The following is a 26274-nucleotide window of genomic DNA, read 5'->3' on the forward strand; positions in this document are numbered from 1 at the left end:
CTGATCGTTATTAGTAAAAAAATACGAGCACTCATAAAATCAACTAAGGCCAATTTTGAGAGAAAAATTGCCATGGATTCAAAGGACAATCATAAGGCCTTTTTCAGCTATGTTAGGAACCTGGGTGGAAACTCCCAGATATGCTCAGAATTAGTCCAAAATGATACAAAAATCACTGAACCCACAGACATTGCCAACATACTGGCAGACAGGTTCAGTGCAAACTTCACCCCTCTCCCCTAAAGGAGAGATAACTATCCCAGCGGAGTGTAGCCTCCCAGACATCTCAAATGCGCAGGTGAAAGCTGCTCTCTCTAAAGCTAAAAACACAGCATCAATGGGACCAGATGGTGTCCCGGCTGTGTGCTACACGCGCTAAATGAGGAATTAAACCTGCACATAAGGCAGCTGTTTAATCTCAGCCTTACCACAGGATACATGCCCAAGGAGTGGTGTATGGCAACTGTGGTCCCACTCCACAAAGGCAGTGCCTCTACGGACCCTGGTAATTACCGCCCCATAAGCTTAACAAGTCTAGTCTGCAAAGCTATGGAGAGGATCATAATGGAGCTCATAAACAAAGATATAGGGGACTTGCAGACATTGGACCCGACCCAGTTTGGCTTTGTCAAGGGCAGATCATGCCTTTTGAACTTGGTCGACTTCTTCGAAACAGTCACCAAGGCCATTGATGAGGGAAAGGCAGTCCATACAGCCTACCTTGACCTTGCAAAGGCTTTTGACACAATACCCCACTCGGGTATTGTAGAAAAACGTACCAGCTTAAATGTAAACCCATATGTCACAAGATGGGCTGCAAACTGGCTTAAGGACAGAACCCACAGGGTTAGAGTTGCTGGCGCTATGTCAGACTCCAAGCCAGTCACAAGTGGTGTCCCACAGGGCTCGGTCCTTGGCCCCCTATTGTTCGGCATCTACTTCTCAGAAGTACAGGCCAACATGGGAGGACTTTGGCTGACAAAGTTTGCAGACGACTGCAAACTGGGCGCCATAGTGGAAAGTGCATCGGACACGGATATCCTTCAGAAGGGACTCACGGAAACAGATAGCTGGTGCCAGAACCATGGCCTGAAGTTAAACACCAAAAAATGTATAGTCATACCCTTTGGGAAAAACAAGGTAACCCCAAGCTACCATATAGGTGGCAATCCACTAAGCACAGAAGAGGTTATCAGGGATCTGGGGACCCAGGTTGACAGTGGCCTTTCTTTTGACACTCACGTTGCTAAAGTGGTTAGAAAGACCTTCTACATTGCCCACCTGATCATGAAGGGATTCACATCCAGATCTAGTGAGGTCATTGTTCCCCTGTACTCTTCACTTATCAGACCAATGATCGAGTACAATGCCCCATTCGGGATGTATCTCACCTGACATCTGCAGCAATTGGAGAGACCCCAAAAGTTCCTCACCAAAAGGATAAAGGGACTCCAAAATCTGTCATATGCTGCCAGATTGAAGAAACTCCAGCTCTATTCAGTCGCATACCGTCTGCTCAGAGGTGACATGTGCCTGACATACAAGGCCATGTCCAACCCGGAATTAATGGACATGCTCCACCTCAAAAAATCCAAATTCACCAAAAACCACTAGAGCAAGCGACTTAAACCTTAGCACGGATATAAATAGGACATGCTGGAGGGATAGATTAATCACTCAGAGACTCCCTATGCTGTGGAATAAAATCCCGGTCCATGTGAGGCAGAGCACCTCGCTGGCTCTGTTCAAGAGAAATCTTGACCTGTGGATGGGAGATCGTAGGTTTACCCCGGGAATCATCTCTGTGTCACTGCTGGACAGAGGCATAACAAACTAATGGGTACAGTATTTTTTCATATAAGGGGTGGCCGTAAGCCACAAAACTTTGGGCTAGGCTTATAAATGCCTTAGGGCAGATAGCCTAGTATAAACCTATGAACATATAAACCTAATACTCTTTTGCAGTTTACATAACAGACAGCCCAACAGTAGGCCTTCTTTCTCCCTTTCTGTCTGACTGGAAGACAGTCTTCCCTTCTTAAAAGTTTTGCAGTGATGCTCTTGCTTTTGGACTAAAAAAAAAAAACAACTGCAAATGTTACTCAAGCAGGGCTGAAAATCAAAGGCAATATCAATCGATAACCTAATTTTTAATGGAATAGGATACTCTATTTCTGGTGTAAGAATGAGAGATTTTATGATATTACAAAGTTATGAAAATTTTCAACACCATTGCAACATCTTGTTTTCTTTGGGTGTCAGCTGTTCTATACTATTTTTAAAAGCTAATGAGCAATCAAGCGATACATCCAACGTTTTAAATGAAGTGGTATTTTCAATAAGTTCACAAGTTGGATCAGGTACATAATTAGATGAAACAATGCTGTAAACAGACCACTCTTATTTTCTTAGGAGTCATTAAAAACTGCTTCTTTTCAAATCTATTTAAATTTGAATGCTGAACTGTGTAGTAGATGACCTATATGCCACTAAACTATCCATATACAGTACTGGATGTAGGGAAGGGGTAAAACAATAAAAGATTCAAAAAGAGCTTTGGTTTAATTGGCTCTGTGGCACAGAGGGGAAGGAGCCCTGTCTACCACAAAGGCAACTGGTGTTTGAATAGTTGCCCCATCAATTGAGACGCTGATGAGGGCAGGGACAGGAATGAAGGGGATGTGCCCGCTCACCTTGTTCGGAGGGGAGGGATTGTGATTATGTGGCAGGGATGGGTATAGCTGCCCTCCTGACAGGATTCTGGACAGCAGAGCAGAATGTGTAACAGACCCTGAATGGGCTGGGCTGCGGAGGTGACTTGCATTCACCGAGGCTGTGTGTGACCTTGTAGTGCCCTAGCGCACACTTTTTGAGGGTATGTCATCAAACTGGCATGTCACCATGGAGGCAGGAACATTCACCTCAGAGGCAGGAAGCTCAAGGATGAGCCTGGAATCAGCATGTGAGTTAGGACTTAATTCCACATGCCCGCACTATGATGATCTCACCCCTGTCAGGCCCTACCTTCACACCCCTAGCAGCCAAAAGGAAAGAATGGACCAAATGGATGATTGAGGAAAAAGAGCTCTTGGTCACAGTTACATGCAGAAAAATGTAAAAACTGTCTTGGTGAACTCCCTAACTAATAACTTAATATAACAACAATGTAAAATTCAGTTTAACCCTGAAATGAACTACTACTAAAGGAATTTAGAAACTACACAAAAACATCTTAACCACAACCGAGGCCTACAGTGTTTCTAGTAGCTGGACATGGTTAACCATAAAAGATGCCTAGGTGAGATCAACAAATGGAGCCCCAGTTAACAGACCATAACTGGCTGCACTAGGGATATCTCCAGTAAGCATTTAGATTGCAATCATATTGTTTATCAGATTAGTGAAACCAACAGCGGTGAACACTTGACCAAAAACTCCTAACGTTTGCTGATAAACCAGAATTTCTATTATTTTTTGAAAATGAGCCAGGGCAAATTCTGGTATATAATTTGAGTTTTCAGTTCAAGGACTGGAACAAATAAAATGTTTTTCTACATCCAATGGATTGAAATGATGTAGAACTATACAAGTTAACAGTTTAGAGAAATAACCCATACAGTGTCTAGTGAATTAAGACAGCAAGCTAACCATTTCTGGACTTGCATTATAAGGTAGTATATGTTTAGCAGCTTTGTTGATTTGTTAAGGTAGAACTCCTGCTGAAGTAACATCACTTATGAAGGTTGCTGAAAGTACTTCTTGGGACACTAGAAAATTACTTCCTAAAGTTTTCTGAAGTCTGGACACCACCAAAAAGATTTTGCACTGTAAGAACATTGAAGATAGATTGTGGAATTTCTAATCATTCAGTTTACTTCATTCCCAAAGCTTTTGGGTGCCTTCTTTTGTCAAGTGTTTTCTTTGCTTTAATTCACAGATTAATATACAGTAGTCTTAGAGGCTTCGTAGCATTGTTGCCTCACAGTAAGATGTTGTCCTGTTCGAGTCTCAGCTAGAGCGGCTTCTGTGTGGAGACATGCATGAATGGGCATACCTTCGTTGAAGGTTGTGCATCAGGGCCGACAACTCGGCACGTAAAAATCTACTGCCAATCATTAGCGGACCGGAGTTCCGCTGTGGCAACTCCTAACCGGGAAAAGCCAAAAGACACAAAAAAGTCTTAGAGGTTTCACTGAGATGTTTTCACCAAGACCACATTGTATCTCACAAATTACTATAGCTTACAAAGGTCTTTGGTCATCCATGTTTCTCTGTCTTCTCTGCAGATTAAGAAATAATACTTGTATGTATAAGACATTTCTTAGCAAAGTTAGAATGAATAACTTATGACCAGCCATGTCTATGCAGCTTAGCTAGCAATGCCTGGGTAATCATTGAAGACCATGCTCAGAACTGAAAAAGACACTGTTGAGAAATTCATGCTTTTGCACGGCCAGTGGAAGATAAGGAAGTAGCTATTTATTCTAGGAAGCAGAATGCTAAAATTTTAAACTTTACTGGATTTATCTGTCCACTAGACAGCAATTCTTAAGATATAGTTTGGTATTATTACTACTTTAAAAATCACTGCTAATGCAACATCACTCACCACTACAGTACTGATCACCAAAATACAATAGTCCCATTATGCTTATGGTAAAAATCTCTCAATGAGAGAGAGCTGTTGCCACAATCAGTATACGGAAAACGTTTTCTAGCAGAATTTCAGTGTCAATTATTACACAGGTTGTGGAAAATGGTGTGGGCTAAATGCAGTCTTGTGGCCTGGGAAGACACTTTCACTAATAGGCTGTTAGGACTGTATTAATTGTTTTGTGGTCAAAATTCTATTATCCCAGATGCTCTTTAATCAGCAGAAGGACACTTCCCACGCAAAGTCCTGCTCTACAGGCCTCAACAGAGTGATAGCCAGAAAAGTTCTACAGCAAAGAGGTAATATCAGGTTTGAGCAATGTTTCTCAAATTAGCAGGAAATCCGCACAACGGTCTTGTGTCAACGCCCGTATTTCATCTGTTTTGTTACATATCCTAAATGAATTCATAAACCTCTGTTTTAAGTCATGATATATACATTTAAGTTAAACGGTGAACGAGATACTGACAGCTACTGTGGAAGCAATGCTATCTTCTGCAACTGATGGAACTAAGATATACAAGTAATCAAATTCTGTGTTTACCATTTCTTAGCAACTAGTGAATTAAAGAAACTGCAGCAGAGTCAAAATGATCAATAAGATACTGGGAGTGCTTTCATTTTAGACGCATTTTCTAGGTGTGGCTGGTCTTTACGACAAGACTGTTTAAGAATTACAGTAATAACAGAGTTAAAAGAAAAGTATTACAGTATGTCAGGAAGCCTTTTACACATGCAGAAGTTAAGACACAGTATTTAATACTCTGAGAATTCTAGCATTGCTTACTTCTAAAATGGACCCCTGGCAGCTCACAGGTCAATGCCTCTGTAACATCAGACTGATAATTTATATACACAAGGAAATTCAAACGTTTAATACTACTAAACTAGAACAAAACTTTAGCATTGTTATCTAGAGTACTAGATATCCCAACACTTGTTCTGCTTTTGTTCCAGTCCTGGCTAATCCCCTTACCTAGCTTCCTCCTTCTCTTCTGCTAGTAATTGCATTTTCCAGACCACATTTCCTGTCTTAGTATCAACCAAGGTATTGTACTTATGTATTTTCTCCTACAAACTTGCTCTTCCTCTGCATGTATTATGACTACTGTTGTTTAAAGATCTCCATGGGATGTAACTTATTATTCTGTATCCCCCGATTGTGAACTGTAAATGTTTTTACATTTTCAAATATAGTGCATGTTTATATATACATATGGAGATTTTCTCCCTAGACCTCCACTAAAAACAGGTCTTCCAGGCCTAGTAGGACTTTCCTAATAAACAAATACATTTACTGCTGCAAATACATGCACTTCATCAAGATAAGGACAGAGGGATAATAATCACTGCTCACATGCTTTTGAAACAGACTGATTTTCAGAAAGTTTATATTCACTGTCATTTGCTTCATTAATTAAAGATGGAAGTTTAGTTAAAGGGGGGAGCTGCATTTTCTTCTATGCTGCACTTAAACCCAGATGATTTTTTTTCTGAAAAGGTTTCAGTGAACTTCTGTCAGTAAAAAGGGGAATGCTAGAACTCTGCTCAAAGAACTCAACAACTCTTTTAAACTGAAACATTTTTGTGTGCGTAATTTCTCCTAGGTAACAAAAACAGAATGCTAAGACTTGAAAATGTCAGCCGATGCAATATTCATATGAAACTCTCCTGAGATTATCCTTTTCTCAATAATCCTAACATGTAATTTCTTGCCTTTGTTTGCTTCTGGTATGTTTAAAACACAAACACTGGCATTCACAATAGAAGTATTTGCTAAACAGAGAAAATTATCCCTATTCTAAGCTTTGCCCACAAAATTACACAAGCATTATACATCATCTTAGAAAATAAAATAAAAAGGTATAGCTTCTCAACTCAAAATGATGCTCTGTCAGTATAGCAATAACACACTCATGGACAGTTTAATTATTTTAAAAAAACTCACTAGATTTTACAAACAAAATGACACAAAAATGCTTGTCTGAGCCAGCTCAAATTAAACACAAACTCTGATTGGATAGTAATAAAATGCTGAAACAGCACCATATCTCTAAGATTATAGTTCAAATAAGCAAAATTACTAAAAAAGCTTTGGTACAATGCCCTGTCAATGACTTCACAACTTCACAGTAAGCATGCAGATGGAATCACACTGTGTGATGGTTTACCCCTTCATGCTGTATCAAAAAAAAAATGTACTCACCATAACATTCCATCTGTGTTTTCCACTTTCATTCTTCCTCAACCTGTGGATTCAGATCCAAACCTCAGATCCGACTCGACTGCTTTCTACAGCCCTAGGATCCGTTTCTTAAGCTCCTCCCTTACCCACAATGCCTCATTCCTCCAGATCACCTCAAATCAAGTTTGTTGCAAACGTAGTATAGTATATCTATGCCTATATACAGATTAGAAACAGTTAAGAAAAGTCCATGGACTCAAACAGGAAATTAATTCCTACAGACATATCCATTAGGTCTTTCACAGTTATGGATAGGGGGAAGGAGGAAGAGAAGGTTGAGGAAGAATGAAAATGGACAACACAGATGGAATGTTATGGTGAGTACATAACTTATTACCTGATGTCATTTTCATTCATTCCTCATCCTGTGGGACACAGTCCCCAACTACAGAACCCTCAGGTGGCCCTCATGGAAGGATATTCCAGAGCACTGCAGAACCAAAGGCAGCTCTATTTCTAGAAACAATATCCAGTTTGTAATATGCAACAAAGGTATGGGACATCATCCAAGTAGCAGCCGCACAAATTTCCTCAATCGAAACTATGGACCAGAAGGCTTGAGGTGTAAACATAGATCTAGTACATTAAGACTGGACATGCTGAGGTAGTGGAATATCTTTAGAAGAATATACATGAGATATGCAACATGTAATCCATTTAGCCAAAGTGACTTTGAACACTAGCCCTCCCATTCTAACATTTGAGAAGGAAACAAACAGCTGGTCTGTTTTTCAGAAAGATTTTGTTCTATCTAGGTAAAAATGTAGTTGCCTGTAAACATCTAGAAGATGAAGAGTATATTTACTTTGTTTTGAAAACTGGGGAAGAAAACTGGTAAGTTGATGACCTGGTTGATATTGTTTTCAGAAGAAGCTTTGAGCGAAAAGGAAAGATCAGTACACAAGGTCACTATCTTTATCAAAAATCAAATACAGGGATTTGGATAACAGTGCTTGCAATTCAGAAACCCTTCTAGCCAAAGTGATGACTACCAAAAATGTAGTCTTCCATGAAAGATATTAAGCCTACCTTGGCTGAAGGTACAAAGGGGAGTGGTGAACAAGAGCTTGTAACATCATGGTTAAGTCCCAAGGAGAAGTGGGGTCCTTTATGGGGTGATCTTAGTAAAAAGGTACCCCTGAGGAAGGTCTTATGCAGTTTACATGACACAAGAGAAGATTAATTGTCCCTAGTGTGATAATTCGAGATGGCTGCCAGTTGCACCTTAATAGTAGCAAAACCTGTCCCCCTTGGAAAATTGAAGCAAAAAAGTCTAGAACTGCAGGGATAGGAGTTGTAAAAGGTCCAAATGTTTTTGGTGAGCCCATATCGAAAACCTCTTCCATTTAATTTTATAGATTTTTCTGGTAGAAGCTTTATCTGAAGATATTAAAAAATCCTCTGAACCGGTGAAGAAAGCCTGGTGTTTCTAGCCATTACCGGAATTGGAAAAAACATGCGGTTAGTTTTAATCCTGGAAGATTTTGGTGAATCTGCCCTATTGGGTGGGACAGGAGATCTGGATATGGCTCCAGCGTCCATGCACGGCATATTAAGTGAGACCAAAGGAAGGGGAACCAGACCTGTCAAAGCCAAAAGGGAGCAATGAGGATCACCTTACTCTTCAAACTCTGTGCTTTCTGAAGAAACGTGGGTATGAGGGGTAGGGGAGGGGTAGGGACAAACATGGACTAGAGCATCTCCTAGTGACTGTCCCCGAGGAGGGATCAGGGAAAAGAACCTGCTGCATTTGTTGTTGAATGGCGATACAAAAAGGGTTGACTCCATTTGTGGAAAATTATGTTTGCCACTGACTGGTTTAGAGTCCACTTGTGAGGCATCAGGACAAGTCTGCTGAGCCTGTCCATCAGAATGTTGGACTTCCCCGGAATGTGCATTGCAACTAGGAAGTGGATGGAACACATCACCCACTGCGAAACCCTCACTGCTTCTGGACACAGGAGGTAAGATCTGGTTACTCCCTGTTTGATGATGTACCATACAATGGACATGTTGCCTGTTAGTCCCTAGAGGGAGAAAGAACTGAAGTGCTTGCAATACTAGAAGCACCGCTTTCATCTCTAGGACACTGACATGCAAACTGGCCTCTCATGTTGACCGTGTCCCTCACCCCAGTCCCAGCTGGGAAGTGTCTGTGGTCAACGTGGCGTTGGGGGGAGGAAAGACAAGTGGTCATCCTTGTTCGGCTTCTTCAGAGTGCAGCCACCATGGAAGTGAGCCCTTGCACACTCAGGACAATTTGATAAGATGATTTATCAGATAGAAGTGTAAAGACCACTGAAATGCCAGCACCCACTGAAGGATTCTCATATGTAAGCATGCTGTTGGAATCAAGGTTATATTGGCAGCCAATGAACCTAAGGCTCTGAGTACTAGACTTGCTGGGGGTTTTGGAATGTCCAGAATTTGTCTGATATGCAATCTTGAAATGGATATCCTCTTCTGAGGCAGCTAAGCGAGACAGTTGACTGTGTCCAAATGTGCTTCTTTAAAGTATATCAACTGTATGGGATGTAGTTGTGATTTCTGTATGGTGATCGTGATGCCCAAAGTAGGGGCTAGGTGTAGTAGAAATTCCCTAGTTTGTAGGAGTAGATGGCTGGTTGATGTGGTTATGAGTCAGTCATCTAGATAAGGAAATACGTTGAGTCCATGCAGTCTCAAGTGAGCTGCTACTACCGTCATGCATTTGGTGAACACTCTGGAGGCTGTGGAAAGACCAAAGGGGAGTTACTCTGAACTGATAATGACTGGCCCCAGCCGGAAGCAGAGAAACCTTCTGGAGTGCCTGTTCATCTTGATATGATAGTTCACATCCTGAAGGTCAGCTGACCACATCCAATTGTCCTTTTGCAATAGTGGTAGAATGGACTGAACAATGACCATCTGGAACTTTGATTTACTGATTTGTTTAGGAATGTTAGGTCCAAAATTGGCATGAGGTTCCTTGTCTTCTTCAGCACTAAAAAGAACCTTGAATAGATTCTGGATCTGAGTTGGTCAGGTGGGATCTCCTGGATGACTCTCTATTCTAGCAGCTTTGTAATTTGTAACATTACTTCCTCCCTCTGATTGTGTGGAACATCTGGGAGGATTTTCCTTGGTTTTGGTATTTGTAAAAATGGAATGGAATATCCTCTGGATATGATCCTTTGCACCCAACGATCATTTGTGATGGCTAACCAGGCATCTGGGTGCAAGGATAAGTGCCCCCGACTGCCTCCAGAGAAGGACAGTCAGGCAACCTCTCAGGAGCACTGAAAGGATCTATCAGAGAAAGAATCTTGTGATCCCTGATAATGTGGACCTCCCCCCCTGCTGCATGGGCAGCATCTACCATTAAAATTGTTTCCCCCTCTGCCTCTGGGGAAAAAAATCTCCCTGTGATTCTGAAAAAGACCTTGAGACTTTTTGAAACGCATTTTTTTTTACCACCATGCTGCTTTCTTGAGAAAGGCCTCTGTGGGGTAGAAAAACAGATTCTGTTGGCAGAAAAGGTCCTTCTGTCTTTTTCACTAAGGGAGAACGTCTCTAAAAGTGGGACCAAACAATGATGATTCATCAAAAGGAATATTGATGAAGGATGCCTTGAAAGGTTCCACAAAGTCACAAAGCCGCATCCAGGCATGACGCCATATAGCAATACCTGAACTGGCAGCCCTTGAGGTACCCTCTTGCAGTATGCGAGATTAGCTTCATGGATGCGTTAGAGAGATGGACTGTAGGGTGACCAGTCTGGAGGAAAGGGTTTTCTGTTCCTCTGCAGACATGGACCCTGGGGCAGAGTACTTAATTAAGCCCCTCTGTAGTCTGGTCAAGTGTGCCACATACTATAATGACTGCAATGTGAAGGTCGCTGATGTGTAAACCTGCTTCCCAAATCTGTCCAAAATTCTGCACCCTCTGTTAGGGGGATGGACAGTGAAGCTTTCCTCTTACAGCTCCTTCCTGGTGGCTGCCACAACAACCATGACATCTACAGGGATACCTTTTGTCCAATGCTGTTAGTCGGTCGGAACACTGAGGATCTTGTCAGGTCATTTAGAGATTGGTTCCACAGCATCTGGGTCCTTCCACGCCCTGCAGGAGACAAGGTCAATAAGGCAGTCTGCAAGGGGGGGAGGTGGGCACCCAAGATGTTGATGGGCCAAACCCGAACGCTTCCAAAAACACCAATTCCTTCTGTGTAGGGTTTTTGGGCAGACCATCCACCTTTCTGGTGAAGGATTTGAAGATTGACTCCAAAAGAGACATCTTCAGGTGGAGATCCTAGAGACCCTTCCCCTTACTGAAGTCTGTGTCCTCAGTGATAGATTCCTGTGGGGAATCCAGGTGCCTCCTTTTGCACTATCTCTTACAAGCGGGGCCTCCTTGGTGGGATGTTCTGGGGAGGTATCAGAAGAGATAGGAAGCTCCAAAACTGGAACTGATTTGGGAACTCTTCTGGGCTGACTGTCCTGGGGAAGGTAGAAAAGAGGACTCGGGCAAAGGATCCAAAGCAGGGGTGGGGCATGGATCTGAGGACGTGACAGTCTGGGCCCTTCTAGGTAGAGATAGAACCCTCTCCACCATCTCAAAGGCAGAAAGACCAGCAGAAGTCAAAGGCAGTCTCTCCGGAGCTGAAACTCCCGGAGTAGACAAACCCTGAGGCCTGCAGATCTCCCGCTCTTGGGGGGGGGGGGTTAGCCCCAAGCTGTCAAATGTAGAAGTTCCGAGGGGAAGTGACAGCTCCAAAAACTTAGCTGAATTCAACCCCTTGGATCAGACATTGAGGTGTCGGCTCCAAGAGCCATTCTGCTCTGACATGGTCGGAACCAAACAGGTCAGGGAGATGGTCAGAGTCAAAGTGATTACCACTGTCTGATCCAACATATCAACTTGCAGGGTCTTTGTATCCAATGGCTCCAAAGTAAGTGGTCATATCAGAGAAGCAGCAACTGGAATAAAGGCAGATGGATGGCTCATGGATCAGGAGGAGTATGCAGGTGGCAAAACCCCCATCTGGATTTCTGTCCTGAGAAATTTCATCATTCTATCAACCTCAGCTTCTACAAGACTGAGGGAAGACCTGATGGAGGAGGAGCTGCAGGAAGGCCTGGAAGATCTTTTAGGCAATTGTTGGTGCCCAGTAGTTCCAAGAATCAAATGGACTGTTTCAGGGAAGGCCCTAATAGTAATAATCGGAGAGTCAGTCACAACCAATGTAAGATATGAAGGCTTCGGATCAAAGATCTACTGAAAATTTTTTGACAGTTCGCCATAGGTAGTGGAGAGGCCTTATCTGAAAAATACTTACAATGTTCTCAGGTTTCGTTTGGTTTCTTGGAGGTTACAGCGCCTGAGGAGAAGTGCCAAGATAAGAAGCTGAAGAGGCAGGAAACCTTTAAGTATTAATTTGCTCATCCTGTCACTTATAGCATGCTGGTTAAAGCCTGTGCAAATGTAGCAAGGAGCTCCAAATGCTTAAGGCCTAAGAAGTAAACACACTCCCTGTGGGCATCAGATTGAGGAATCTTGTGCCCAAAGGAAGTGCACTTTTTTAAAACCAGCCGGTTTATCAGACATTTTAAACTTTCTAACAAGAAAGAGAGAAAAAGGGAGAGTAAACAGACAAAAAGGACCAATGATGAGGAAACTCAAAAGAGATCATCTGTGAAATTATTTTTTTTTATATATCTATAGCAGGACAAGGGTGTTTCTCAAGAAGAAAAAATGAGAAACTATGAATTAGAAGACTAGAAATGCACAAAAAAAATCACTAACCCACCAGGAGCGTGAGACATTCGCAAATCTGGTCCAGCTTGATGAGCAGCAAACAAGATCTGAGGTAATCTGGGGGAATGAGGCATTATCGGTAAGGGAGGAGCTCAAGAATCGGATCCTAGGGTTATAGAAAGTGGCCGAGTCAGATCTGAGGTTTGGATCTGAACCCACAGGTTGAGGAATGAATGAAAATTACATCAGATCAAACATTATATTAATCTATCAATTAAAAATTTAAAGTCATCTACTTTTCCTCCAACTTCTCCAAAGAACTCAGTTTTCAGGAGTCACTAAAGAACTGCCTGTTTCATGGGGACTAAGTTATATCCCCTCTGAATGACATAAAGCTTGCCCAACCAGCTATTCCAAGTAGTAGCAAATGCTAAACAAAATGTAAGCTACAAGATTTCCCTAGAAAGTACTACTCTCAATCTCAAACAGATATGAAAACTGTGACAAGAATGAGGAAAAGTATTCCATGAATGTTATACAGTGAAAAAAAATGTTACACACTAAAAACAAGTATCACATCTCTTGAAGACAGACATATAAAGTACAGTTTTGTACCTACCATAAATGTAGATGTTCGAAGATCCACATTGCTGCAGTCCTTACATATGGAATACCAAAGTATTAGGCTGGCGGGGTCAAGGCGCTTTAAAACTGACATCAGGACGTTAGGGTACAAAAGCGCATGACCATTTCCTCAGTCTTTTCTTGCCCCAGATGTCAGAAGGCCCTAACAAGACAGGCCAAAGCCAAAAACCAGCAAAACCCAACCAACCACCCATGCACTAACCATATTTACAATATGTACAACACCAACCACACCACCACCTTCAACAACAGAGGGGAAGGAAATGGACTGCAGCAATGTGGATCTTGAACATCTACATTTATGGTAGGTACAAAACTGTACTATGTTCTTCATCTCACATTGCTGCAGTCCTTACATATGGGTAGAATCCCAAAGCAGAGGTAAGGGAGGATGGCAAAACTATAAAGCATTAGGAGCTGCCAACATGCCTTGTAAAATTGCAGTTGCAAATCCAGCCCTAGATTTAGAGTAAAGTGGAAGGTGGTAATGCTTAGAGAAAGTATGCACTGAACTCCAAGTAGCTGCTTCCAAAATATCTTTAGTAGCCACCCTTAAAAGCTGTAGAAGTGGCAGTAGCCCTAGTGGAATGAGGCCTAATCCCAGCTGGAATCTCCTTACCATGATGGGAATAACAGAAAGCAATACAAAACCAATCCACTTAGAAATAGTTTGTTTTGAAACAGGTTTGCCCTGAGAACCCAAAGCAAAAGAAACAAACAACTGCTGAGACTGCCTGAACCCTTTAGTTCTGCTCAAATAATATCGCAACTGTCTGTGAATATCCAAAGTGTGCAAAATCTTTTCCCCTTTATTTTGGGGTTTGCATAAAAAGTAGGCAAATGAATAGTTTGGTTTAAAGCCACACTAGAAACCACTTTAGGCATAAAAGAGGAAGGGTATACGCAAAGACACCCTATCCTTGTGGAAAATTAAGAAAGGCTCAACTGCCATAAGGGCCTGTAATTCAGAAACCCTCTCACAGAGGTAATGGCCAACAAAAAGCAGTCTTCCAAGATAAATATTTCAACTCTGCCGATGCTGCAGGCTCAAAAGGTTGTAGAGTGAGTTTCTCCAACACAAAATTGAGATCCCAAGCAGGAGTAGGAGCTCTATGTGGGGTCTTATATTCTTTGCCCTCTAAGGAATTGCTTAAACAAAGGCTGAGAAAATAATGGTGGGTCACAGTCATAGTGAGCAGAGATTGCTGCAGCATGAACCTTTATAGAGGAGAAGGACAAACCTTTGTGCAATAACTCAGTAAGGTATTGAGCGCCACACTTAAATTAGGTTTAGAAACATCAAAGTCCTTTGCTGTACTCCAAAATAAAAATCTCCTCCATTTATCTGCGTAAACTTTCCTTGTACTAGGCCTTCTGGCCTCCAAAATAACATTCAAAACTTGTTGTAGACCCTCCAGGGTTTAAACCAGAATATGCCAGGCTGTCAGATGTAGAGAATGAAGTTTGACATTGAGTAAATGACCGTTCTCCTGAGACAGCAGGTGAGGAATCGAAGGCAAAGGCCATGGAGGCTCCTGTGCCAGACTTCTCAGTAATGGGTACCAGTGCTGTCGAGGCCAATCTGGAGCTATTAAAATCATGTTTGGCTTGTCCTGTCTGACCTTCAGCAGTACCTTTGGGAGGAGAGGCAGAGGTGGAAAGGCATACACGTGAAGATTGCTCCAATTGAATGAGAGAGCATCCACTTTCCAAGCTGAGGGATGAAACCTTTTTGTGCAAAACTTTGGCAGCTGGTAATTTAGTAGAGAAGCGAACAGATCTATGTCTGGAGTTCCCCATAACACTGTCAATCTCCGAAATACATGAGGATCCAATTTCCACTCGTGGGGATCCATAATTTGTCTGCTCAACACATCTGCTAAGGAGTTCTGTGCTCCTGGCAGAAACCTTGCCTGAAGATTTAGCTGTAAACTGAGAGCAGTCTCCCACAAAATCATTGCTAGTCTGCATAGAGGATAAGAATGTTCCCCTTGCTTGTTGATGTACCACATGACAGTTGTGTTGTCTGTTTGAATCAACACCTGCCCTGGAAGAAGTAAATCCTTGAAAGCTATCAATGCAAATTGGACTGCTAACATCTCCTTCAAGTTGATATGCAGATGTTGAAGTCTGGCAGGCCACGTGTCTTGTATCCATTTTCCATTTAGATGAGCTCCCAAGCTTTGTCTGAGGCATCTGTCGTTAAAACCTGACGTTTAGGTGACATTCCTGAGCCCACCACAAAAATTCCTTTTGAATGCAAGGTATTATTTGAATGACAGTGTCCAAATCTTGGCAGTGCTGTGTCCATACATTCTTGAGATACCATTGTAGCTTCCTCATATGCAGTTTGGCATTGGGAAGTACCAGAATACAAGATGCCATGAACCCCAAGGCTTGAAGGACTGTCCTTGCAGTCAGCCTGGACTGATGAGACAACTGGTGGAAGTAAAGAGAAAGATTCTTTTGTTTGTCCGGGGTCAAAAGGCCACCTGGGATGCTGTATTCAGTCTCACACCCAGAAAGCACATGTCCTGAGAGGGTACTAGACTGGACTTTATTAGAATACCCCAGGCATCTTAACACTGCCATCACATACTGTAAATGATGAAGAAGTTCGTCCTTTCTTGGGCCAGTATCAGGCAATCATCCAGATAAGGATAGATCTGTATTCCTCTTAGCCTGAAGAAAGCTACCACTGGGGCAATGCAGAGAACTGATAATGTGAAGTCTCAGCCCAAAACGCAGATACTTCCTGCAACTGGGCCTGATAGGAACATGAAGGTAAGCCTCTTTGAGATCCAGAGTCACCATCCAGTGATCTTTGCCCAGCAGAGGTAAAAGCTGTTGTAACGTTAACATTTTGAACTTGGGAATGTCCAGATATGTGTTGAGGATGGATAAATCCAAAATTGGTCTCTTTCTTTGGTACTAGAAACAGGCGAGAATAAAATCCTAGGCCCACTTCTGGCAGAGGAACTATTTGAAGTAGTAGAGAAATTTGTTTGTCTTTGCTGAGGAGGAACGTCCGCATGCCTTTGAAAGGAGGCAAGGTATGGAAATAAAACTTGTAACCCTGGTGTATGATATCCAATACCCATTTGTCTTGGGTAATCAACATCCAATTTACCTTGAAGAGTGCTAACCTTCCTCCCAAAGGTGCTGCCAGGCAAGAAGGATCTGGCAGCTGAAAAAGTAGGTCATTGGGCCTTGTTCTAGGCCTGAAATAACTCTGAGCTCTAGCAGGCCAATTCCTACTAAACTGAGGCTGAACTTGCAAAATCCTTAACAGCCTGCATAGACTTAGCCCTGTCTTCCATTTTCTTCAAGACTGATTCCACAGGTGAACCAAACAACACATCAGACTGCAAAGGAGCATCCAAAATCCTTGTCTTAACATGGTCAGATAAATTCTGATCCTTTAAAGGCGTGCCTGCGAACCAGTCTCATGAAGAACTGAGCCAGTGGCAGCCACCCCTGCACAGCATCAAAACCACACTGTAATGAAAGCTTACCCACTAGTTCAGAGACATGCACCAAATCTTGCAACTCTTTACACTCAATGCCTTCAGAGCATCCACCTTAGACTTCAATTGAGAAAGAAGAAAGTTTTGATATTTCAACATATGAAACTGGCAATTTAAAGCCCTCATAGCTAAGGTAGAAGATGTATAGACCTTCTTTCCCCATCTATCCAAAGCTCTGGCTTCTTTATCTAGAGGAACCGGATTTTTTACAACAGAGGCCTTGACACCCTTAGGTCCCTGACTAATAGTTTCTGGGTCCACCCTAGGACTCTTATAAAGATATTTATGATCCTCAGGCACCCTGTAATACCTATCCGGTTTAACAGGGGCAGGAGGCAGAGAATCAGGATTAAGTGAAGCCTCTGCAAACACATCTTCCACAACATCCAGAACAGGGGTATAGCCAAGGGCCTATGCTGGGGTAACAGCAAAAACTCCCTAAGCCTTTTCCTAGAATCAGAGAAGTCCTGACCTTCCCACTTAAAATGTTCCCTCATAGAATGAAGTGTCTCTGAAAAAGAAAAATCCTCTGGAGGAGAAGCAGAAGGAGTGGAATCATCTGCATCAGAATCAGAATAAGGAGAATACTCCTGCAAGTCTTCAGCTGAAGACTCTGAAATATCCAAGCCTGCTCAAAACTTCCCAACTCTGGCTCCACCCTAGGCCTCTTATCAGGAGGGGCATAGAACCTCTAATCAGAGTAATTAAATCTTCTGCCATTTTAAGCATGTGCTTCTTAGGCACAGACCCTGCTGAACTAGGGTGACACCAACAGAAGCTGAAACTGGCCTGCCTCTGGGAGAAGCCTTGGAAACAGAAGGAAAAGGCCTAACCACCCTAGAAAGGGAGGGAGTACAGTAACTTGGGAAGCCCCTTCAGCCTGACCTGCCTCCTGAGAGACCACCTCCTGCAAAATCAAAGTCTCCCCTGAGACTCCAGAGAAGTCTCCGCCGGAGCCACCGGTTCCACTGAAGCCTCTAAAGAACCGCGTCCGAACGGACGACTCAACTTGCCTGGGTTTAACTGTTTTGTGACGGCATATTATAATTGCACCGCTTCCCAAAGACCAGCCTAGCACAATCCAACCTTATTGAACCTAGCACAAAACAACGCCGCCCCAAACAAGGAATACACAAAGAATGATAATCCCTATGCGTATCTGTTTCCCACAAGAAATACAGTTATTCACTTTTCTGACATCCAGTAAAACACTGAGGCAAGAAAAAACTTGGATTCGGTCTGAAACGAATTGAAAAATTTCAGTGCATCGGACCATGCGTCCTGATGTCAGTTTACAGCGGACTACCCATATGTAAGGACTGCAGCAATGTGAGTTGAAGAACATCAGGTAATACTAATGTAGGACTGTAGCATTAAATCATCTCAAAAAGCTCCACTACAGTTCACCACAATTAGAATCAATGAAAGAGAATGCACTAAATCCTACTCAACAAATCTTAATTGAATAAAAGTTGTCTGATTAGTGGATGCTGTGGGGAATGCTGGAAGCATTCGGTATTCCTGTACCAAAATAATCAACTTAGAGTAAATACGCCTTGGAAGTAAGTTACATTTTCTTAGGAGTGCATTTGAATGCATACAAAACTTTAAATTGGATTCTGAGAACCATATTTTATCACATCCTGCTGTTGAAAATCATTTTCTACTTCGCAGTTGACAATTCATTTGTCAAAAAGAGTTTAGGGAGCATACTACTACTGAATCTGCCTAGGTAAATGTCAAAAATTAAAACATGATTAATGCCAGCTGACTTGTTACGGTAAGGAGGTGACATATATACTCCCACAAATGCATTTCAGGCAACTAGGCAAAATACTCATTTACAAAATGAGGTCTGCTTATTAAGCTAACAGTTATTATGAAAATGTAATTTTCATACATTTTCCACCGAACACAAATAATTAGCTTTTGTGTTGCTCTGTTTTCAAGTCCTTTGTGGCACAGACCATCTTCTATTTCATTTTTATCACAGTGAACATGCAAACTATATCAACCGGAATGAATAAGAATCTGAAAGACCCTGGTATACTAACAAAGTAACTGAATATCTCTTCCACGAATACTGTGCATTAGAGTGAATGGTATCATTAATGCAGTTCTCCTAAAATTAGACTTATAAAGCATCAAACTGTGTATGCCGAATCATTAACAGATGTGCTGTGCAAGCAAAGCCATAACTCGCCCATGATCTGCTGTAGAATCATGATCCTTCTACTTGTAAGAGCTCTAAAGTAAGCTGACATCTCCACCCTTATTCAAAGCCCATGACTTTACACTAGTATGGCATGTTGATTTAAACAAGCAGTTATTCAGTGCAAAACTCCTCCCTAGCTCATATTGCCTTCATTCTGTTTTAGATACCCCCGAATGATTTCATTGACCTATACCATCACTCCAAATAGTAACACATTACAGGGCCTTACCAGCACATGAAATATGTTTCACAGTGGTAGCTCTAATCCTTCAACAATGAAAGTGATCAACTCTAACCAATGAAGGTGTGTATGTGTGTGTGTTCCCCTAAATGAGCTGTGTAATAAGCTGTAGTCAATTTTTACTAACAAGGTCAGGTCTGGGTTCAAAAACTTTTGTTTGCTGTGTGTTGAAGTAGAGCTCTGACATGTCAGTAAAGAAGTCTGAACTAAGAGATAATCGAAGGTCCACCATTATTTGCCATAGGAGAAATGTTGTCTCTAAAAGGCTATCTGTAGAACAGAACTTTTTGTAATGTGGTTTTCAAATGCAAAGTCCTGGACAAGCTTATGTCCATTTCACCATCAGATGCTAACTATACAAAAGTTAATATAATGACGAGTTTACCACACATAAGCTCATGCATACACACACCCGCACACTTGCACAAAAGAAAATAATACCTCTAGTGTGAATGTTCCAGAGAGAGGTTTGTGATCACTAATGCTGTATGTCATGTGACTACTGTAGTTCTCTAAGATTACTTTGATTGGTTGTTCTGTTGCTAACGTATCTTTTTCAGAAGAATGAGAAACATTCTTTATTCTCCACAAAATCCTATCTGTCCAGGCTGGTTTACGTTTCTTACCACTAATGGCAGAAAAAAAGACAAAGTTAGTTAGCATAAGTGGCATGTCATACTTTCAGAGTACAGTATAATCAGCAAACAATACAATAAAGAATGACACCTTAAAACAAATTAATAACTTTGATAAACAGTACATCATTTATTAAGGAAGACAATGTTAAGAATAACTTAGAAAAAAAAATCTGAGTACTACATGACATCTGAGAGAGAATAATCTGACCAAAAGTGGTTAAAAAGTTACTTACACCTCTTACAGTGTTTAACTCTCCTAATATGCTTTGGTCTAAGACAGTACTGTTGCCCTCAAGTATCACTTACTTCAAATGTCTTCTCAAGCATGAGGTGTTTATTCACTTCACAAGGCACTTTAAATTAATATCACCCAATGCTAAAAACAAAACCTGTGAACCAATCTGAATTCCCAGAATGATCCACACTTGTCAGAGGAACTATTCCTACATAAATGAATGCCTACATGTCCACTCTCCAGATTTTGGCTGTTATAATGGAAAGGTGCAATGTGCCCAGCATTTCTGCATGAAAATAAAGCACAAAGTGATGACAGTACTATAACTGCAACCTGGTGAGTGGAGAACTGTTGCAGTAATAGTCAGCCAAATGAAACAAACCAGAAATTAAACAAAATAATGTTACATGGGCAGCAAGGGGCTTAAAAGCAAGATTCTGTTTTAAGTCAACCTTCTGGTGCAGAGGCAGATCATCTGTCAGCACTGCAAGTGACGTAGGATCATTTACATTTCCTGCAAACTTGAAGGCTGGCTGAGGTGGGATGAAACTGCGCAACTGATAGCTTTCTCTCCCAAAAAGGAGGAATGGGTTGGAGTTAGCTACAGTACAGCTAACACCTAACTGTATGCAGAGAGGCAAGAACTTGATGGAAACATACACATCACATGCTAATTCCAATCCATGGAGTATCAGTTTGAAGAGTAAGCAAGTGGGGCAAAATCCTGGGCTCACAGCAGGAATCAAATTTGCAATTTACCTCATGTGGAAAACAACATGATGACCACAATAGCCAGGGTATGAAAGAGTTTCTGTTTTCTGCAATACACTTTAATGTACCGCTAGTGATTTATTTAATGCTTAACCCCACAAAATTCTACCACGGCTAATCAGTAGTCCTAAAGATCTTCAAGCCGGGTCTTCAGAAGTAGTTACAACTAACAGGATGATCTCTGCAATGATATAAAATTAGATTCTCTTCAAGAATATTAGCTGCCCAGTTTAATGCTCTTGGCATATGCATAAGAAATACACTCTCCCTGAGTATTATGACACACACACTACTACAGTACACAATTACTGACACCAAATTGAGCCAGGCAAAACTCTTATAACACACACCAAAAACAATAAAAAGTATTTCTTATAAAGTACCTAAGTAAGTGGACTTGTTTGTGCATTACTTTCTGTCATGACTTGGGCCAAAGAGATAAAAGCAATTTACAGTTTAGGAAACCTAATAGAAAAATAAAAGTAATTTGCTAAATTTGGACACTGCTTGGTCTAGGAAAGTAGTTCTTCCTACAAGACGAACTAATATCACTAATAAACGTCCATCCAGAAAAACATTCAGCATTCACTGATCTTTGATGATGGTCTTCCAAGATGTCAACAGCCCAAAATTAGAAACCCCATTGGCACAAGATGGGCAGGTAATACTACCTGATTCTGAAGAGACCTCCTTGTTCTATTAAAAGAGGTTTTCCTCCTAAAATACTGGAGTAGCCTAGAAAAGATGAGCAGAGCATCATACAGACCTTCACCTAGGTCAATGGCTGCTTCATCTGTTGAACAGCCTATACTAGCAGACATTACCAAAGAAAATATCAACTAATAGCCCAGTGAAAAAGCTGAGAAACAGTTCACCAATGTAACAAAACACACACCCTGGCAGCACTTAGAGACAATAAAGGATGCACCCCAGACTCAAGTAATAAAATGAGCCACTCCAAATAAATTGTCCCAAATAGAATTTAATGTTGGATTAAGCGCTTTCGTTTCACCACATGAAACTTCTTCAGAATAAAATTGACCATACTAAAGCAGTTTATGTAACAATCAATTTGTGATTTACCTGTGTTTTTAGCCAATGAATTGATTGGGTATGTTACATAAACTGTTTTAGTATGGCCAATTTTATTCTGAAGAAGTTTCATGTGGTGAAATGAAAGCGCTTAATCCAACATTAAAATCTACTTGGGACAATTTATTTGGAGTGTCTTGTTTTATTACTTGAGTCTGGGGTGCATCCTTTATTGGCTCTATGTGCTGCCAGGCTGTGTGTTTTGTTACAAAGAAAATATCAGCCCTAAAGAGCATCCAGAATGATCCGCCTAAAGAGGCTCGAGGTTGAAGCACTAAAACTGCCAGATCAGATCTGATGGTGGCTCAACGACCAACACATCAAATCGGACAGCCTGAATTAAAAGGATCCCAGGTTTCCTCATCCATCTTACTCAGACAGTGCTAAGGCAACACTTGGAAAAGGCAAAAGAGCTCCAAGTCAGTCCACACAAGAAAATACAAACTTAAAAGTTTCCTCGAATGACTGGTAACATGGTAGAGAGCTACAAGCATGGGAAGTGTCATTATATTTGTCCAGCTCAGAGACAAGGACCTTCAGGTTCTCAAACTTCAATTTCTAGGACAATGAATGTCAAGGAAGCCTTCTCCTACCCTTATCTAGAGCAAGGTAGGCTTGAGCTCATCAGACACACAAGACTTCAAGCATTCAACAGGCAACTGTTGAAACTGGAGACACAAGCCTGGTGTCTGAGTATCTATATGTTGGAGGCAGTGCTTGGACTTGAGACCTGTATTTGGTCTGGTGGTAAGATAGTCTGAGGATCTTACTTTCATAAGTCTGCTTACATACTCTTACACCCACAGGCTTAGGTCATACACACTGGATATGACCCTTTGGAAAATTTTTTGGCTTTCGTATTCCAGCTGGACTTCAGTTTACCTTGGTGAGATAACTCATCAGTATTGGAATACTGCAAGAGTGATATAAGGAAATATATCCACAACTCCCAGTCAGAAATGGACTAAATGCTACAAGCCAGAAATTCTCTTACTACAAGGCAATTTAGCAGAAAACTGGAAGCTTTGGATCCAGAAATTTGCTTTATTCTTCACTGCAACAGAAACAGCTGACAAAACTAAAAAGTTATGGTATACCACATTACCACATGGTACTGGAGAAGAAGCTTTAAATGTATCTTATGCAATTACCTTTTAATAACAGAAGAAAGAACAGTAACAGGTAGATGGAAGTTCAGGAATTGAACTGAACCTAAGAGGACTTTGAAGTTTAGTCAAGATTTGTTCTTTACAACTATACACAGTCCTACAGATACTGCAGATGCTCATGTTATCAAGATAATCATCAAGCCAAAGACCAAGAATTTAGTGGCTCACATTTTTTCATTCATAACAAACAAAATACCCTATGATTACAAAAAAATTAAACAAGGAATAGACTGTTATAGTAAGCAGATCTAACTTGGTCAAAAGCTTTCAATTTAACAGACGTGACTGAAATTACAAGTACATAGTTAAAGGAAATACCCGAGGAAATGAATATATACAAGATAAAATGCAAGTCCAATACAGAGGTGAAAAATGAAGTCTGCACTACTGGCATGGACAGATACAACTCTGACTATGGACCAGGCTACTGAAATGTGACAGCAGCTCAGCTGCTTGGTGCAAGCAAGGGAGAAAGAATGTGCCTATCCTAGTGGGTAGGGTGGAATATGCCTGTAAACAGGTATGCAACAATATGGACACTGGGTATGCCTTGCTGACTGCAAAGCAAGATACCCAAAAGTAGTGGGGGAGGCAGCATGAGCAAAAAGGACATGGGAGGTGATGCTTGCATCATCCTAGCTCTACCCATTTAGAGTTCCCTTCCTTTAAAACACTCCCCGAGCTACACATTTGATGCTGCTTTTCAGCTTTTACTTCTCAGCATTGAAATAAGCAGGTGGCTCTCTTTAGAGGCCAAAGACCACAAGGTCATTCTCTACCTTTGTCTACTTCCTCTGGACAATGGGACAACAACTGGAGGAACAAAAGGATCTACAGAGACAAGGTAGGACTTCAGCAGTATGTGGAACGGGGGGGGGGGTGACAAAATAAATGGATAAAAAGAATGAGATGAATAGAAAATGGGATTATATTGCAGAGAATTGAAATTTAAGCTTCATGTACTAGGTGTCGTTATTAAGTATAATAAAAAATGCCCTGAATGCAATTAGTTTTGCAGAAGGTGTAGTAGAAAAATTTATTTTGCAACTATGTATAAATAAGTGTGTTCAAAAGATCAAGCATACTGTTAAATTTTGTTACAGCTGCTAGGCAGCAGACAGCAAAAGGAGGCAATATGAGTGGACAGATGATCCGCTGTGGTGATCCCTAACCAGGAAAAGCCGAAACAAGAAGAAGAAGAAGAGGTATGACACTTAAATGCATTTAACACACTACATACTTTCCATCCTTTCCTTCCCTCTCAACCTTTCTCCACCTGCCCCATGTCGTCCTGAATTCCTCCATGGATTCCCTCTCCAAAACCATTCCAGTAATCTATTTCCAGGGTTCATAACCTTCTCTATGTAAATGCACTTTTGGACAGGCAAGCAGAAGTTAGACTCTGCAATCTCCTGCCTGTATCCTGTTCACAAACTGTGTTTCTTGTTTAAGATGACTCTTCACATCCCCTTGATATAAGATTGTGAATCAATAATATGTCTCATCCTTGTATCTCCTGGTTTTGGGTGAGAACTGCCCTAGCTACTCTAATTCTTGCTCAAATCCTTTCCCTTCCATACCACACAACTCTCTGGTGACCTTTCTCTAGACTCCTTTCAACAGCCTGATGATACTTTCCTAGTTCTGTATTCAGAACTGCAAAAAGTGGTTTAACTATGGCTGTCTAAAGTGGAAACATTCTCTTTCTCTGCTTCTGCAGTCTAACCCCAAGGATGTATTGCACATTCTGTTTGCTGCTGCTACTGGCCTTCCCTTCTATTACTGGTGGTGCATTTCAGGTGTCATCAACACTTCCCACATCAAAGAGAGGAATTTAAGGAATGGGTAGTGGAAATTATTTGGGAGTTATTAGAGAAGTTAGAAATTTCTTCTGAAAATATAGCTAGGGTGTGGGATAAAATGAAAGTGGAGTTTAAAACTAGGGTAGAAATAAAAGAAAGGAAGATATGATTAAGCAGTAACAATAATTATTTACAGGGATTGACAAATGTTAAAGTACTGCAGAATGGGGAGAGTCTCCCTGAACAAGAAGAGCAGCAATTGCAAAATGCTAAAAAGAAAATAAGGGATTACCTCGACAATATGCATGAGTTTAAAAAGATGATTGCTGTTAAGCAACTATTTTTTTATACCAACTCTAGAGCACAAAAACTTTTAGCACGAGTCAGGCAACAGAAAGTATAAAGGGTCGTCACCAAGCTTAGGCAGCCTATAATAAGGAAGATAATAAGAAATTACGTAGCGGTACTAGAAATATTTCAGAAATTTTATGAAAGCCTCCATAAAGCACAGAGACATGGAAATCAAGAAAACATACAAATGGAAATGTTTATGGAAGAATTAAATATGCCAAGGTTAGAAGTAGATGAACTCAATTACTAACAGTTGGGACAGGAAGACATGAGATAAAAATGGTGATGCATAACCAATTCACAGGAAAGTTCCCAGGAATAGATGGGTATTCCTCTGAAAGTATAGAAGTTAGGAGGGAAAAAAAACTGATAAAAAAGTGGAAGGTTTTGTTTAACAGTATTTTAAGAGAAGAAGCACCTACATCCTGGAAGAATGTGGTGGTGGCTATAATACCTAAAGAGGGCAAAGACCCATCAGATCCAGCTTCATACAGGCCCATTTCAATCCTAAATCATGACTACAACATGTTTATGTCTATAATGGCTAAACGAATGGCAAAGGTGATGCCAAAATTGATAGATATGGATCAATGTGGTTTTGTGGAGGGGGGGGGCAAACATCTGACATTAACAGAACATTGATGATTCAGAGGGAAACAGAATGTAAGAAAATACCACTGTTATTGGTAGGTCTTGCTGCAGAGACAGCATTTGACAGAGTAATCTTGGAGTTTATGAACAGAGTAATGGAAGTATTTGCATTACCTGATAAAATTATATGGTTGATTAGGAGTATATATGAGGGATCGGAGGCAAAAATTACAGTGGGTGGGTTTGTCTCTGATAACTTCTCTTTCAGCAGAGGAACCAGGCAGAGGTGTCCTCTTTCCCCTTTGTTATTTGCATTATATTTAGAACCACTGACAAAGAAAATAAGGGACTCAGAAATTCAA

General features: G+C 41.2%; 1 protein-coding gene across 4 annotated transcripts in view; it reads right to left on the reverse strand.

The window, feature by feature from the left end:
* INPP5K (inositol polyphosphate-5-phosphatase K) overlaps positions 1-26274 on the reverse strand; it is a 1033350-nt gene that overhangs the window by 361067 nt on the left and 646009 nt on the right. For all 4 annotated transcript variants that reach the window (XM_044054345.1, XM_044054348.1, XM_044054347.1 and 1 more), the window contains one exon: positions 19705-19891. In XM_044054345.1, the coding sequence (XP_043910280.1) occupies positions 19705-19891 (187 nt within the window). The remainder of the gene's footprint in view (positions 1-19704; positions 19892-26274) is intronic.

Source organism: Protopterus annectens, chromosome 13.part0 (genome assembly GCF_019279795.1).
Source record: "Protopterus annectens isolate FY-2018-M chromosome 13.part0, PAN1.0, whole genome shotgun sequence".
Lineage (NCBI taxonomy): Eukaryota > Metazoa > Chordata > Ceratodontiformes > Protopteridae > Protopterus > Protopterus annectens.